Below are 17,923 nucleotides of genomic sequence, written 5' to 3'. Positions count from 1 at the left end.
AAAATCTTACTCACCCTCAGTAACTTTGTTGTGTCCTCAGAGTTATTACAATCTTCAATGACCTTTTTAACATAGCTGGATCTGTTATACAATATATCAGCTACCTGAGTTTGTATAGGCATGAGTGAGGCACAACATGTAGGGTCACCATGCGGATTGGCTAAAGGAGATGAACCCTGAAATAAAGCATGAAACGGAAACTAACAGAAAGGATTCACAGAAAGGATTCATTGGTGACAATCCACTTAAATGCTGTTGCCATCAAAATTGATACAACTTACACTACAAAGAATATGAAGAATATCATACTGTCCATTTTTATATATCAGAAACTTATAATATATCATTAACCTTTTCATTACTATATTTGTTACTATAAATTATGAAGAATTCGGTAAAATAGCTTTTGTCATTATTAAGTTGATATCTAGAACACAAATTAGTGTGTAATTTAAGAAAGGTTTTAGATCAATTAAAAAACAGGAAGTTTGTATGATAAAACTAGTGGCAATCTTGGGCAGGTTGGTATCAAAAGGGTTAATGTTAGTGAACCACTGAATCTCAGTGTTTTCAGGCTTGTACTGTTAGAAACCTGTTAATAGTTCAATTTGTAAGCCTAAATTGTTACACATTTAACCTGAAGAAAATCAAATTTGCCTAAGTGAGTGGTTGTGTGATAAGTAGCTTGCTTACCAACCACATGGTTCCGGGTTCAGTCCCACTGCATGGCACCTTGGGCAAGTGTCTTCAACTATAGCCTCGGGCCGACCAAAGCCTTGTGAGTGGATTTGGTAGACGGAAACTGAAAGAAGCCCGTCGTATGTATGTATGTGTGTTTGTGTTTGTCCCCCCCACCATCGCTTGACAACCGATGGTGGTGTGTTTACGTCCCCGTAACTTAGCGGTTCGGCAAAAGAGACCGATAGAATAAGTACTAGGCTTACAAAGAATAAGTCCTGGGGTAGATTTGCTCGACTAAAGGCAGTGCTCTAGCATAGCCACAGTTAAAATGACTGAAACAAGTAAAAGAGTAAAGAGTAAGTCAAATTTGATTTGAGAAAGAAAGAGCTCATAAGATTTTAGTTTATTGGAAGTGGTAGTCTATTTTTTGCTACAAGTGTCATCAGGAGAGACGAAGACTAAATTAATGAAAATAAAAGAAACGAAAAAAAAAAAAAGCAGTTAAAAAAATGCTAAATCATAAAATAATTAGTTCTTACATTGACTGATGACTGACATTTGGCTGACACATCACAGCAACGCGTTAGGTGAGAAACAACAGAGAAAAGTTTACTCAGATCAGCATACTGGTACTTGATGGCAGGTCCTGGGCCTTCGTCAAGAGCCACCAACATGAACTGAGCAGGAACATTTAACCTCAACAGCTGTTGCTTCTGCAATCATAGAAATAAAAATCAAGTGAATTCACATTTGTTTTTTTAACACAAAATTTATGGAATGTTTTTTAGTACAACTCATTTCATTAATTCATAGAATTTACATATCTCTGGTGGATGTTTGCTGAAACAGTGGTTACATAACTATATATGTGTATATAACAACACACTCTCAAACAGAAACTGCAGCCATATGTATTTATTCAGAGAAAATAATAGCAATTATAAATCAACCTCTTCTATAACTGAAATGCTTGAGTTAGCTTAAATGATTTAAGCGTTTTGTAATTGTATTTCAAATATAATAAGACAAAGTCTATGTGTTTCAATCAATTTTGGAAATAATATAAGTATTCCAAGAGATTTCATAAAATAATTCATTTCATCAGTCTCAGCTACTATTTAGAATGTGTGTGTGTGATTCTTCAATAAAATTATAAAAGCTTTTCATTTAAATATGAAGAGATTCAATGCTTTGTATGGTAGAACTAGAAACAGTATCAGGCATGTTGGTCTCAAAAGGGTGCAAGAATTCAAATTTTCAATGTGATGTGAAGACAGTTTTTAACTTAAAAAGGATAAGTTTATTGCAAAAAAAAAAAAAAAAAAATAGCAACCACTAGTAGGTTAAATATATCAAATGAGACTGAAATGTTTTGTTCAGTGATTGCCATATGTTACAAACTCACAACTCAATAGACATTATAATAGCTGGTATCCTTCTAAAGAAATCTTGTCACAATAACCTCAGCCAGAAACAAACAAATAATACCATCTTGTAACCAAAGGGAAACACAAACCTTGTTTTACATGGAAAAATTACATATAGCGGTGTGTATGTTTATATATATATATATATATATATATATATATATATAAGAACGCCGTTGGTTATGACAACAAGGATCCCAGCTGATACGATCAACGGAACAGCTTGCTCGTGAAATTAACATGCAAGTGGCTGAACACTCCACAGACATGTGTATCTTTAACGTAGTTCTCAGGGAGATTCAGCGTGACATGGAGTGTAACAAGGCTGGCCCTTTGAAATACAGGTACTACTCATTTTCACCAGCTGAGTGGACTGGAGCAACGTGAAATAAAGTGTCTTGCTCAAGGACACAATGCATCGCTGGGAATTGAACTTACGACCTTACAATCGTGAGCTGAATGCCCTAACCACTAAGCCACGCACCTTCACTGCACACACACACACACACACACACACACACAGAGCTGGGGTAGCCTTGTATCTCTTCTGCAACAAGACACCTGTACCTGTCTTACTATTATATTTTGGCCTTTCAACACTTGCAATAAATCCACCTCTCGCAAGACTACCCCCACCCCCCACCCTCAATCAAGGGCTTTTGCCATGCAAGTTACTTGTTGACCTCACGAGTACCAGTGCTGCAAAGAAAAAGGTATCCAGCACATTCTGTGAAGTGGTAGGCTTTAGAAAGGTCATTCATTCAGCTATAGAAACATATCGTTGAAAAGGGACAAGAGAGACATTTAGGGATGAGAATCCTTTGACCTTCCCAAACAACTTCTGAAGTGCTGGTGGCATGATAAAATGCATCCAGTACACTCGGTAAAGTAGCTGGTAATGGGAAGGGCATCCTGTTATAGAAAACATACCAAAAATAGATGTGGTCTTTAACCAATCAAGGAGGGCAAATAAGTCTCAATAAGGACTTGGTCTGTAACAACTCATTCAACCCATTCCAACCTAGAAAAGCAGACATAAAAATGATGATGATGATGATAATGATTATGACAATGTCTATACTTACTTCTTCTGTGCCAAGATTGGAGTAAAGGAGAAAGAGATTAAAATACTGTTGCAGGTGCCTTCCGTGCTCAGACACTTCCTTTTTCAGCAGATTCAGGATCTCTGTCAACAAGTGATCGCTAAGTGTAGCACTTGGATCAGTGGCTTGACCAACTAGAAACAAATAAAGACGGATCAGTGGCTTGACCAACTAGAAACAAATAAAGACAATGTTCACAGTTTATAGAAGGAAAATAAAAATTTCTATCCAAAGTAACATTTAACAGTTTTAAATGTTCAAGTGAATTTTACCAATTGAGATGAAACTATTTTTCCATCACTATTTCCCATCATTTGATATTTAAGTTAATATGTTCAAATCACTATTTGAAACATGACGTTGTGTATATATATATATATATATATATATATATATATACTAGCAGAGATACCTAGCGTTGCCCGTGTTACATGCAATTGAAGAACTAGACTTGTCTGTTATATTTTCTCTAATGAACTGGAATACAAAATTGCAGATGAAGGTTCTCTCCCTCTTTACACACCCTAAAAAAATTCTAATCATGACACATATATCCCATACTACCAATCTTTATGCGCAGATTCCAAAATTCCAGTCTTATGGAACCTGTTAAAAGGATTTTGCTCCTGAAAAATGGAGGTCATGGAGCTCTAAAATGTGGGAGTTAAGGCCCCTATTGGGGGTGGGTGTCTTAATGTCAACCAGAGAAGTTGAATTGTTGAGAATCTTTTTAACTTGGGTCTTATATGTATTGTTCGAATTTCTTTGAAATAGGAAATATACGTATGTTCACTGGGTTTGTAAAAGAGAGCAAAGCTACAGGAAACCAAAAGATGAATGATCACAATAAACAGTCAGCAACCCTACCCTAGTTGTTACCACTCACCATGCAGGTGACAGGCACAGCTGTAAGATGCATTACGGATCTATAGCAATTGGAAGGGCATGACCCAACTCAAATAAACATTAACCCTGCCATCACCACTCAGTCTAGAAAGCTTTTTCCCTTTCTTGTCTTCCAAGTTACTTGGTGACTCACAATTGCTGGTGGCACAAAAAAAAAATGCACCCAGTACACATTGTAAAGTGGTTGGTGTTAAGAAGGGCATCCATCCAAAACTGACATTGGAGCTTGACACAGTCCAGTGGCTCTTGGGGTCCTATCAAACTGTCCAACTCATACCAGCATTGAGGACAGATGTTAAAGGATGATGAAAAATCCAGAGTTGTCAGTGGTTGGCCATTAATAACAATAGGAAATGTATTAAATCAAAAGATAAAGTTTTTTTTTCTTTTATTATTTTTATAATTTTGCTTAAATGATATTACTCTAGGCATGAAGGAAATGGTAAAGTGAATTTGTTATCAAAAATACTGAACTTACCCTGAATAAATGGAGAAGGACATGGTCCATCTTGCAAAGTATAATGAGCAAGAAAAACCAGCATTTTCGCAAATGCTCCTCGTACCTGAAGAGAAAATACCAGATAGAAGAGTTTATTCAATTTTCCTTCAAGTTAATTTACTGTTTAAATTAAGTAACAAAATATATGAAATACAATGGATGTTTTTTTTTTTTAATTCTGATATTAAAAAGAATGAATGAAAAAAATAGTGGTTTTAAAGATTGTAATATTTAAAAAAAAATAAAACTAATGAACTCCTCACAAAAATTGTAGCTAGACATATTTCAAAACTGAAATATTTCCCTAAACAGAAAAACAAAAATTTAAATGTTAAATGGTCTTGAAGCAATTACCTCTCTAACTATTTCATAAAACAACTTTATACAGTTAAATAATCCGGAAAATTCTAACACTGAAGAAAATACATTTGTTAAATAAGTGAAGTTAATAATCACCATGTGGAGAAACATACTAGTCTCTTTTACTTGTTTCAGACATTTGACTGCGGCCATGCTGGAGCACCGCCTTTTTAGTTGAGCAAATCGACCCCAGGACTTATTCTTTGTAAGCTTAGTACTTATTCTATTGGTCTCTATCAAACCGCTAGGTTACGGGGATGTTAACACAACAGCATCGGTTGTCAAGCGATGTTGGAGGGACAAACACACACACACACACACATACATATATATATATATATATATATATATATATATATATATATATACATACATATATACGACAGGCTTCTTTCAGTTTCCGTCTACCAAATCCACTCACAAGGCTTTGGTCGGCCCAAGGCTATAGTAGAAGACACTTGCCCAAGATGCCACATAGTGGGACTGAACCCGGAACCATGTGGTTGGTAAGGAAGCGACTTACCACACAGCTACTCCTGTGCCTATGCTTACCACACAGCCACTCCTGCACCTATACTTACTACACAGCCACCTGCGCCTAGTATGAATATTCTTAAATTAAATATTGATCTAATTAAGTCTATGAATTATATAAAGTTAAATATAAACAACAATAAATTAATTAGGTAGTTTGTTATGCTAATTCATGAACTCACCTCTGAACTGGGGCATTCCAAAAGGTATTCTGCAAAGCGATTGGTATGAGCAAATAAAACATTATGCACAAACCAGCTGCGCACAGATTTGCTGTTTCTCATATGGATACACAATGCATCATACCATTCATTGGCCGGACCTCTGCAATTAAGAATGTCACAAAACACTTAAATTCCTAAAGAGAAACTGAAGTTGAATATGAAGACTAATTACAAGTATTCCTATTTATTATCTATTATGGATTTAATCACAAAATTTTAAGTCCTAAAATAAGACCTTGATTTTGTTTACAAGCTTCAAATTACTGTACAAAACTATAGTACGCCATCTTACTATTCAGAACATCTTAAAAGTCTCTCTGACTGAATGGCACCACAATTAAACTATATTGTTTTTTAAAATAATTCTTGTAACAGTTCAGTGGAATTTAAAACCAATTTATCATTTTGGACAGTATACTGAGTCACTTCAGTAGAAATCCAATTTTTACAATCAATAAACTATGACATTTTTGTAACAAGAATACCTCTAGATCCACATTTCTACAATGATCACCATTTATCAGTTTCTTTACTACAATTCAAAGTTTTCTTAAGATATTTTAACCACAATTGTAGCTGGCATTAGGACAACAAACTAAACAGCAGATTATGAAATTAAAAAAAACAACCATCTTAATCAAAGTGATTAAAAGCAAGTCACAAGGAAATAATCTAGGAAAACTTATATTTAAACAGAGTTACTTGGGAGTTTAATTGTTAGGATACAGATTTTTCCAGAAGTTACCAGGTCTCCTTAAGCAAGCAGATCTATGCACAAACTGAAAACAAAATTCATTTTGACAAACCTACAATAATTCTAAAATCACAAGAATTCCAAAAAGTGTGCCACAATTTTATATAGCAAATTTCTATTCTTTAACGTCTCACAATTTTATAGTCAAGTGTTCAAGCCATCTGATAAACAGATTGCAATTTATAATGAAAGAACTGAACTAGAAAGTTGTGGGAATGAACAATAAATGGAAGTGTTAGTATTAAATCATATTATGATGATTTAAAAAACAAAATGCTAAGAGACTATCCAGTGTAACATTGGAATTAATTTCCAAGAGGTGTATCAGTTACCTGGCAAGCTGATAAGTGACTTGCAATGTAATTTGCATAATCAAAGATGGAATAAATGTTAATGCCCCTTGAAAACAAAGGACTTTGAGAAATGGGAGTAATAGAAAATATTAGCGATCCAAGACATTGTAAATCATCATCATTTTAATGTCTAATTTTACAGATGGATAGAATTTACAGAAGTGGATTTTCTATAGATAGAAGCCCTTCTTTGACACCAACCTTCATCTGCTTCCAAAGAAGGTAATATTTCCCCATAGTTAGGTTTCCACAAAATATTGTAAATGAATGACATACATTTACAACAATCACACAATGCTGAGACAAGGAGACACAAACACATACATACATACACACATATAAAATGTTTCTTTTAGCCTCCATCAACTGAAGAGTTTTAGTTGAACAAATCGACCCCAGGGCTTTTTTTTTTTTTGTTTAAAAGCCTGGTATTCATTCTCTCAGTCTCTTTTGCCAAACTGCTAGATTATGGGGACGTAAGCACACCAAAACCAGTTGTCAAGAGGTGGAGTGGAAGAAACAAACAAAAAAAATTCAGATATACACAACGGGTTTCTTTCAGTTTCCGTCTATCAAATCCACTCACAAGTCTTTGGTCAGCCTGAGGCTATAATAGAAGACACTTGCCCAAGGTGCCACACAGTGGGACTGAACCTGGAACCATGTGATAAAGGAACAAGCTTGTTACCACACAGTCATACGTGCCTACGATATGGCAAAAAAATATTTTCTTTCATAAAGTAAAACCATAATGTATTGAAAGTTCAAGTCTATGAATAATCAATAACTTACTTTATAGACTAATTCAGTAATACATGATACATTTAAAAGTTCTCACCGTAAAGACTTCTTGGTATGAAAACCAACAGTGAATAAAAATTTTGATCCCAGCTCAACACTGATTAAGGCCATTTGTTCAGCATCAGCAGGCTTTAAAAAAAGAATTCAGTATTAATATTTAAACAAAAAAAGAAAACAAAAACCCACTTGATATTAAATGTCTAGCAATAAGTTAATATCAATTTTTGTCAACTAAGAACATTAAAAGAGCAACTGAAAATTGCTACTTTAGAAAACAAATAGCTAATGCTGTAACAAGTGGCCCCTTTAAATAATATTGTAAATATTCTAATTAATTTTAATGAAAGAGGAAGAAAGAAATCTTTACAAGCCACACTGTTAATGGTTCTGGTTTAACTGACTTCTTTAATTCACTCAAGTTACTTCAAAACAAGGAACAGGAGTGTAGAACTACAAACTACTCGAGAAATTTTGAACTAAACATTGGAAAAAGTTACAGAAACAAATATTTGACAAAATATATATCTATGAAATACTAAAAATGTTAACAGTGATAAGGAAGAGCTTTTTTTTTTTTTTTAAATCACATCACATCATTTATTTTAATCCATATTTCCACGATGATAAATGTGAGACAGGACTTTCAGAGACGTAATGTTTTATGGCCAGATGCAATTTCTGATGCCAGCTCTTTTAGTCACATCTAATGACATGCAGGAACACAGTGTACCTATTCTAAAAACATGTGTGGGGCATGGATAATTATGATTATATGACAATGTTGTTTATAGATCAAATACTTGGAACTTCAACAATTTGTTTAAATAAATTCTTTAAATTTAGCAATATAATAGAAACTTTTGTTTTTAAATTAAGCAGAAAGCCACTTTTGTGGATGAATCACATATTTCTGGTAACTTTTTGTTTTTAATTAATCTCAGAAACACCCATGATGGCACCAGTGCTCTGGCACTTGTGCCGGTGGCACGTGTAAGGACATTCGAGCAAGATCGTTGCCAGTGCCACTGGACTGGCTCCCGTGCAGGTGGCACGTAAAAGACACCATTTTGAGCATGGCCATTGCCAGTACTGCCTGACTGGCCTTCGTGCCGGTGGCACGTAAAAGCACCCACTACACTCTCGAAGTGGTCGACGTTAGGAAGGGCATCCAGTTGTAGAAACTCTGCCAAATCAGATTGGAGTCTGGTGTAACCACCTGGTTCACCAGTCCTCAGTCAAATCGTCCAACCCATGCTAGCATGGAAAGCGGACGTTAAACGATGATGATGATGATCTAGTCTAGTGCCTTATTACTGAAGCTTCCCCAATCATCATTTAACATCCATTTTCCATGCTGGCATAGGTTGGATGGTTTGACAAGAGGTGACATAACCAAAGACTGTGCCAAGTAAATGGTGGGGGGGAACAAAAAAAAAAAAAAAAACTTTTTTATATCTCACCAGCCTATCCTGTGGACAAGGGATAGATAAAAATGGAGCATTGCACATGAGAAATTTTTTCATGAATTGAAAATATTCGGGTGAAAATTGGTTCTTCTCGTGCATGAAAAGGATGTTTTGCCGCCGAACGCAGCGCTCAATTGCAGCAGGCATCTTTAACCTCTCTTGCCTTGAAACTGAAAGGAAGTCATTCATAAAAGATTTTTATTAATCTGGAAGTTACTTAAGATGATTTACTAAAATATACTAATAGGTATACATTGACTGCTTTAATTTAAAGCTGCCACCTATATATCATACTAAATGTATATAAACCGTTGAAAGAAATGGTGCTGCAGTATTTTTCTGAGAGAGAAAATTTCTCTATGGACATGTGTTAAAAACAGTTTTATATGTACAGGAAACAGTGAATAATCCATCTGAAAGAGCATTAAGTTAAAATTACTATCTGTGTAGTATATTAAATGCATATACACATACACCATTGAAAAGCAAATTGCTTCAAGTTTAATTTTTTGCAAATGAAAATGTTACTTTATTTTAAAATTATTTTTTGTTATCCCTATGTACAATCAATGCACAACTGAGGACTGCCTCAAGTGCTTATGTAAAAGGTTCTTAGATTTGTCCTAACTTCTTACTCCTTGAGTAAGGTATGCAATACCTAATACCTTTGTGTATAGTTCTGTGATTGCATAAACTTGATTGTGTATCCATGTCCTAGGATTTTCTGTGTGATTGTATATACAGCTGTAGCCAAAAGTTTGGAACAGAGGTCTGAAAATTAGAATTTTTATATTAAATGTCCAAACATATACATTGCATATATATTTGAATCATATTGTACTTGGGCATAACAATTTTAATTCTTTAAAAAGCATATGAGAGAGAGAGAGAGAGAGAGAGAGAGAGAGAGAGATAGTGAGTGAGTGAGTGAGAGAGAGAGAGAGAGAGAGAGAGAGAGAGAGAGAGAGAGAGAGAGAAAGAGAGAGAGAAAGAGAGAGAGGGGCCTCTAAACAGTTTCCATCAACTAAATCCGCCCGCAAGGCTTTGGTCCATGTAAAGGGACTGAACCAAGGACCATGTGGCTTGGGAGAAAACGCCTTACCACACAGCTATGCCTGTGCCTATAGTAATAAATTACTGTTTAGAATTTATGGACACTGAAGATGTATGAAACAAGAGAAAAATAAAAAATCTTTCAATGATGCATGATTGAAAACTGAATCTTACTTGTAAGGTCTAGTACTCGTTTTGAGACCTCGGCTAAGTCAACTTGAGGTTCTATTCGTTCATAGAACAATATATAGGCATTCCACCATCGCTTCTGTCGCCTGTAAGACATCCTATAGCAACAGGATAAAATTAAGTTCAAATTATAAAAAAGAAATGAAAGATAGAAAAGAGCACTATGACATTACCAAGATATTAAAATTTGATAAATTGAAAAAGAAAAAAAACTGTTTTTTTAATTTAAAATTATAATACGACTTCCATATTGAACAAAAATTACATTCAATTCATTTTTATACAGTAACTGGCCTCTTAACTGGCTTCCAGAAATCTAGTAATAATGTGCACAATATCCTGTACTTTAAAGTTGGTTAATCTGAATACAGTGCGTTAAAATATCGTTTTGTCCTTTATTTTTGTTAAGTGGATTGATAAAGATTAAACATACACTTCTTCAAAAGTGTAACAATTTGTACCTGTGTCTGTTAAACAAAATAGTTTTCTCTCCTTTTCTTCACTTAATTTTCATCCTATAAATATTTTACTGTGCAGTATGACACATTTTAAGTGGGTTAATAACAAACAGATCCTGCTTTAGAAGTGCATTAATTTGAATTTGTTAAATACAATTTAGTTCTTTACTTTTTATAATTTAAGTATATATTTAAACTGTCTCCAGAAAACAAAAGAATCCAGAAATCCAGGCCACTTTAAGTTTTAAGTTTCCTGAATATTTGGTCCAGTACTGTATTGGATCTATACATGGGAAAAAAAAATTTTTTTAAATGCTCATTTCCATATTTACATTTAATATGAATAAATATATTTTCTGAAGTCCTCAGCTGACTATTAACTGAATATTTAGATATTTTAAAATAGCCTCATAAGAAACTTACCTATTTTACTACTTATGAGACATCTTTAGCCCCTCAAAAATAAACCATTCAACACCATAACATATCAATGTCTAAAACAAATAAGATTTGCTGGGACAAACCTCTTCATCATATGATCGAACACCTCTCCAACATATTCACCACCAAAGCACTGGTTTTTCATTTCCTGAGAAGAGAAATGTTATTAAGAATTCAGTCAACAATACTAAAATTTCTCTTTAATAAAAATAACAAAATTCTTTTTTAAATCAATTTAGAGCATGTTACCCAAGAACACAAACAATACGTGAATATTTCACCAAGAAAATCTTAAAAGGAAGCCAAATCTACAAATTATGATAAATTCCTTTAATCAAATTAATTGCTATAAACCAGTTGTTCTCTATTGATAATTCCTTGAAGATTACATTTTCATTCTGATATTTTTTTTTTAAATTGACAATATTTGATGAGGAAAAACTATGATGTAATAAACTTCGCAAATAGAATTCAACGTTTTACACAGGCTTAAGAAATTTAACCCTTTTGTTACTATTTATAGCTTGCGAAGACTTATAGATTGCGAAGACTTATTGGGGCAAGCGAAAGCGAAATCGGAATAGCACCTGTGCCCAGCGTCGCCTTTCTGGCACTTGTGCCGGTGACATGTGTAAGGATTTTCAAGCAAGATCGTTGCCAGTGCCCCATGACTGGCTCTTGTGCGGGTGGCACATAAAATACACCATTTTGAGCATGCCCGTTGCCAGTACCACCTGACTGGCCTTCGTGCAGGTGGCACGTAAAAGCACCTACTACACTCTCGGAGTGGTTGGCGTTAGGAAGGGCATCCAGCTGTAGAAACTCTGCCGAATCAGATTGGAGCCTGGTGCAGCCATCTGGTTTCACCAGTCCTCAGTCAAATCGTCCAACCCATGCTAGCATGGAAAGCGGATGTTAAACGATGATGATGATGATGATGATTTCAACTGAAATACACTGCATTTGATTCAATAACTTTTGAAAATAATGAAGAGATTAATAAAAATAACTTTGTCATTATTATATTGGTGTTGGAATGTATATTAACAGGAAATTTTGATAAGAAGTTTTAATTTAGATCCCTTTAAAACAAGAAATATGTCTCAAAGGACCAGGAGTAGTCTCAAGTGGTTTCGGTATCAAAAGTGTAATAATGATTAAAGCAGGCCAATGAAAATAAAGCAGTAAATCTTAGAAAATTTATAAAGGTATTCTATCAGTGAAATATGAACCTATTCAAAATCCTAATATAATTTTTAATGTAAATGAAGATCTATTATTTGTGAGGTTAAGGTATCAGGTTGTAAAATGACAACATGGCAGAAGCCTGTCGCAACCATTCTGTTGTGTAGCACAAGTTACTTTAGTAGTGTTCCCTGTTAAGCATATATATATATATATATATATATATATATATATATAGTGTGTGCTTTATAAAAGAAATCTTAACGACCAGAAACATGAAACTCAGAGTTATAATTCCAGAAGGTTCAGCTTCTAATATCATCATTATCATCATCTTCCTGTTGTTTGCATCTGGGATGAAATGCAGTGTTTAGTTAATATTGTCTTGTCCCACTTGTGCACAGTATGCTGTGTTTGATGATGGACTACTTGATGGCTATATGGTCAACCCATAGTTCTTTCAACGCCAAATATATTTAGGTAAAGCTTAAGTTTTTAACTTTTCCTCATTTCTGAAGCTGGAGATATGATTGAGAAAAACAACTCATAAAACTGTCTTTACTTCCTGGCTTCTTGAATGTTGATCATGCTGGCCCATCAAAGTTTATACATTATTATTGTTCAGTTAATGTATGTGCGTGTGTGTGTGTCCTTATGCTGACATCACATGATGGTTGTAAGTGGGTGTCACTGTCACACAAGCAATGTCATTCATTTTCGTCCATAAAAACATATCGGGCCAAGGAGAAATATTACCTTACTTTGAAACAGATGAGGGTTGGCAATAGGAAGGAGATGTGCCTCAACAAATCTCATCCAATCCACAAATGCATGGAAATATGTTAAAATAATGATGTCAATGATGATGATGGCGTTAAGATGTACAATTGTAACTGACCTCGACATTATTTTGTTAAACAATCTGTATTGCATATGCTGAATGGGAAGTATGTTTTTCATTTTAATTATGGCCAAGAAATTTTTACGTTCTATTCTATGTTTTTGTAAAGATCTAATATTTTCTATCTATGTTCTATTACTGTTCTAGTTTAGGTAAAAAAAAAATTTTTTTTTTTCTTTCAATCCACTTTTTTCAAATGCAATGTTGTAATATTCAAGGTTTCCTTATCTAATAACAGTTACACTTTTTATAATGCTAACTGCATGAATCTAGATATATAGATATTTACACTTCAGTTAGTGCCACACTATTCTACTTGCATACAGTAATTAACTAGTTGATGACAAAGTAGTCTACACATCATTCATTCAAGTACTAAACATATTTGTATAAACCTGTGGAGTTCTCTTATTCATTCATCCCTGCAGTTATTACTAACATAAAAAAAAAAAACTGAAAAACTGAAGCGAAAATGCAATTTAGGATATCAAAATAAAAGTTTACCTCATCATCATCCATTTTACATTCGGTGACATCGCCATCATCAAATTTGTACCATTTCGGAAGAACATCATCAGCACCTCTGTGGATGAGAAAGCAAAAGTAGAAACCATATGAAAAACAAAGCAAAAGATACAGAAAATAATTATTTTCTAATGTTTCAAACAACAAATTTGACACTAGGAAATATTAAATGGATTTTGAAATTAATAATTTCTGTGAAAATTTTATACCTAAGCAAAGGCATGCATGACTATGTGGTAAAATGTTTGCTTTGCAACTACATGGTTCTTGGTTCAAATCTACTACACAGTACCTTGGGTAAGTGACTTCTTTAACTTCATGTTGACCAATACATCATGAGGGAATTTTGGCAAATGTAAACTGTAAAGAATTCCATTGTTTGTTTGTTTGTGTGTGTGTGTGTGTGTGTGTGTGTGTGTGTGTGTGTGTGTGTGTGTGTGTTACCTGAGTCCAGAAATTAAGCAGACTAATCAGACATAAAAGTACTCAACATGTATAAGAGTGATTCATTTTTCCTTTACATCTCTTTATGATCGTTTAAGTCCAGTAACCTTGCAATCCAACAATTAGGAATCAATAAAATAAGTACTGGGATTGGTATGATCAACTATACAAGCATGGTCATAAACCAGTAAAAGAGTATCTGTGGAGGTAATCGTAATTCAGCTCATATCAATAACCACAAACATCACAGGAAGTCGGTCTTAATGTTGTTTCAATTTAAACACTATTATAAGTCAGAGCTAAACTAATTACATTTTCTAAATGAAACTCTAACAGTCTTTTGGAATATGCCTCAATATTGTAAATGTGTGACCAAAATCAGAGTATAAATCAACTCATAAAAAGTGGATTTCATCTCTATCTCTGCTTAAATATTTGGGGCTTAAGTCTGATCATAAAAAATTAATATGAAACCAAAGGAATAAAATAACCCAAAGCATTTATTTTTAAATGTTTCTCTCATTGTTTGAAACTTCTGCAGCAAATCTTTTGTCACGGCACTAGAAATCCAAACTTTAAAGACAGAAAATAGGTTTAGCATAAAAATTTTAAAAAACCTAACAACCCGAAAATTCCCCTAATTCTAACAGCTGAAACCATTAGTACAAAGTATGAAAGATACTGCATGAATGGATGACCTGAAAAATCAAAATCTAAATCCTCTGCTGAGCTTCATGCCATACATCAAGCTCATAACTAGTTATGTGATGCCTGTTACAATAAGAGTCAGAAGAAATTGTCTGTTGTCAAAACTGCATATATTTGGTTCACAAATGACATGCTGGTTCAAAGAATAAACTAAACCCAAAACTTCCATCAAAAATATACTTCCATAAGTACTGCAACTGAAGAAAATAGCTGTATAAAGGCAGGTTGTTCTGGTGCCACAGCAACAAAAATTTGGTCTTCCTGGAAGCAAATCTGTGAACTATCCCATATTCTGAGCAACTCGAGTACATGCATAATTGTTAAGAAGGTTTATTCACAATGTTTTGATATGTTGGTCTGCTGCTTTCTGCAAGTGAAACCTGGCCCACGACTGATAAAAGCAATGGTCCCAAGTAAAACAATACTTGCTCTTTTGGACATTCAAATGCTGTATAAAAAACATCATGGACAGAAACACCTGAACAATGATGTCAACTGGAGCAATACTAAGAAGACAGAAGATTATAGTAACTTCATCTAAATCACATTGAAAAATACAGCAAATGGGAAAGTTGTACAGTAATTGAAGCAAGTATGCCATAATATAAATGAGAGACATTATATTTTTGTAAGAATTCATGTAAATACAGGGTGTCCAGGAATTAAGGCAACCAAAGTTATGGGCTTTAATAACTATCAATAAATGTGATAGGATATGAAAAATATACAACATTATAAAAGCTTAGTGTGTCTTCTTTTTGTTTCAGACTAAATAAATTTAGATTTATAGATTAGATAATGGCTATAGACCAAAATACAATCATAACCTTCCACAAAGGAAGTGAAAGTAATACAGCTATAGCAAAAAAAGTTTAAAATTAACCAAGCAGCAGTCTGAAAAATTGTCAAGAAATTTTAAGAGACTGATTCCACTGCTGATCAACCTGGACATGAACAAAAAAGAAGTGTGTGGACCCCTCAGTTTATCAAAAGTATCAGAGAAAAGATATGGCAAAATTCTTATCATTCCATCAGAAAACTGGCTTCCACAGCAAAAATAAGCCGAACATCGATATACCATGTGCTGAAGGAGGATCTCAGGACCCACCCTCACAAGATGATCCACTGTCATGACACACAAGTTCATAAGACCATGATACTGGAGAGAAGTCATCTTATCCTGCATCAGATGGTTGAAGGCATGCTGCCCAACCTGTTGTTCACTGATGAAAAACTGACAACTTGACATCGAACAGACAGTAAATCACCGGAATGACCAACTTTGGAGTGTGTCTAGCTCCATCAAGAGTAGACTGATAAATCAATGTCAAAATCCACAATCAGTTATGGTTTGGGCAGCTGTGACAGCCATTGGACCAGAAATATAACATTTTGCTCTGGAAAAATGGAAAAAACCTGGTTGCCTTAATTTTGGGACATCATCATCGTTTAACGTCCGCTTTCCATGCTAGCATGGGTTGGACGATTTGACTGAGGACTGGTGAAACCGGATGGCAACACCAGGCTCCAGTCTGATTTGGCAGAGTTTCTACAGCTGGATGCCCTTCCTAACGCCAACCACTCAGAGAGTGTAGTGGGTGCTTTTACGTGTCACCCGCACGAAAACGGCCACGCTCGAAATGGTGTCTTTTATGTGCCACCCGCACAAGCCAGTCCAGGGGCACTGGCAACGATCTCGCTCGAAAATCCTACAGGAGCCAGTCAGGCGGTACTGGCAACGGCCACGCTCAAAATGGTGCATCTCATGTGCCACCCGCACAAGAACCAGTCCAGGGGCACTGGCAACGATCTTACTTGGCTTGCCGGGTCTTCTCACGCACAGCCCATTTCCAAAGGTCTCGGTCCGTAGTCATCGCCTCGGTGAGGCCCAATGTACGAACTATATATATATATATATATACATATATATATATATATACATATATATATATATATACATATATATATATATATACATATATATATATATACATATATATATATATACATATATATATATATATACATATATGTATATATATACATATATATATATATATACATATATGTATATATATACATATATATATATATATACATATATATATATATATACATATATATATATATATACATATATATATATATATACATATATATATATATATACATATATATATATATATACATATATATATATATATACATATATATATATATATACATATATATATACATATATATATATACATATATATATATACATATATATATATATATACATATATATATATACATATATATATATATATACATATATATATATATACACGTATATATATATATACACATATATACATATATACATATATATATATATATACATATATATATATATACATATATATATATACATATATATATATACATATATATATACATATATATATATATATATACATATATATATATATATATACATATATATACATATATATATATACATATATATATATATATATATACACTCTCTGAGTGGTTGGCGTTAGGAAGGGCATCCAGCTGTAGAAACTCTGCCAAATCAGACTGGAGCCTGGTGTTGCCATCCGGTTTCATCAGTCCTCAGTCAAATCGTCCAACCCATGCTAGCATGGAAAGCGGACCTTAAACGATGATGATGATATATACATATATATATATATATACATATATATATATATATATATACATATATATATATATATATATACATATATATATATATATATATATACATATATATATATATATATATATACATATATATATATATATATATATATACATATATATATATATATATATATAATATAATATATATATATATATATATATATATATATATATATACATATATATATATATATATATA

At 33.6% G+C, this 17,923-nt stretch overlaps 1 protein-coding gene across 17 annotated transcripts in view; it reads right to left on the bottom strand.

The window, feature by feature from the left end:
- LOC106883044 (ubiquitin carboxyl-terminal hydrolase 9X) overlaps positions 1–17,923 on the bottom strand; it is a 160,126-nt gene that overhangs the window by 12,627 nt on the left and 129,576 nt on the right. For all 17 annotated transcript variants that reach the window (XM_089357649.1, XM_089357658.1, XM_089357653.1 and 14 more), the window contains 10 exons: positions 13,840–13,918; positions 11,333–11,397; positions 10,336–10,448; positions 9,103–9,278; positions 7,680–7,771; positions 5,693–5,834; positions 4,596–4,680; positions 3,194–3,345; positions 1,221–1,394; positions 15–176 (listed from right to left, as the gene is read on the bottom strand). In XM_089357649.1, coding sequence (XP_089213775.1) covers positions 15–176; positions 1,221–1,394; positions 3,194–3,345; positions 4,596–4,680; positions 5,693–5,834; positions 7,680–7,771; positions 9,103–9,278; positions 10,336–10,448; positions 11,333–11,397; positions 13,840–13,918 — 1,240 coding nt within the window. The remainder of the gene's footprint in view (positions 1–14; positions 177–1,220; positions 1,395–3,193; positions 3,346–4,595; positions 4,681–5,692; positions 5,835–7,679; positions 7,772–9,102; positions 9,279–10,335; positions 10,449–11,332; positions 11,398–13,839; positions 13,919–17,923) is intronic.

The sequence above is a fragment of the Octopus bimaculoides genome, chromosome 9, assembly GCF_046866305.1.
Source record: "Octopus bimaculoides isolate indiv1 chromosome 9, ASM4686630v1, whole genome shotgun sequence".
Classification (NCBI taxonomy): Eukaryota; Metazoa; Mollusca; class Cephalopoda; order Octopoda; family Octopodidae; genus Octopus; species Octopus bimaculoides.
This window is presented reverse-complemented; position numbering and strand designations above follow the sequence as displayed.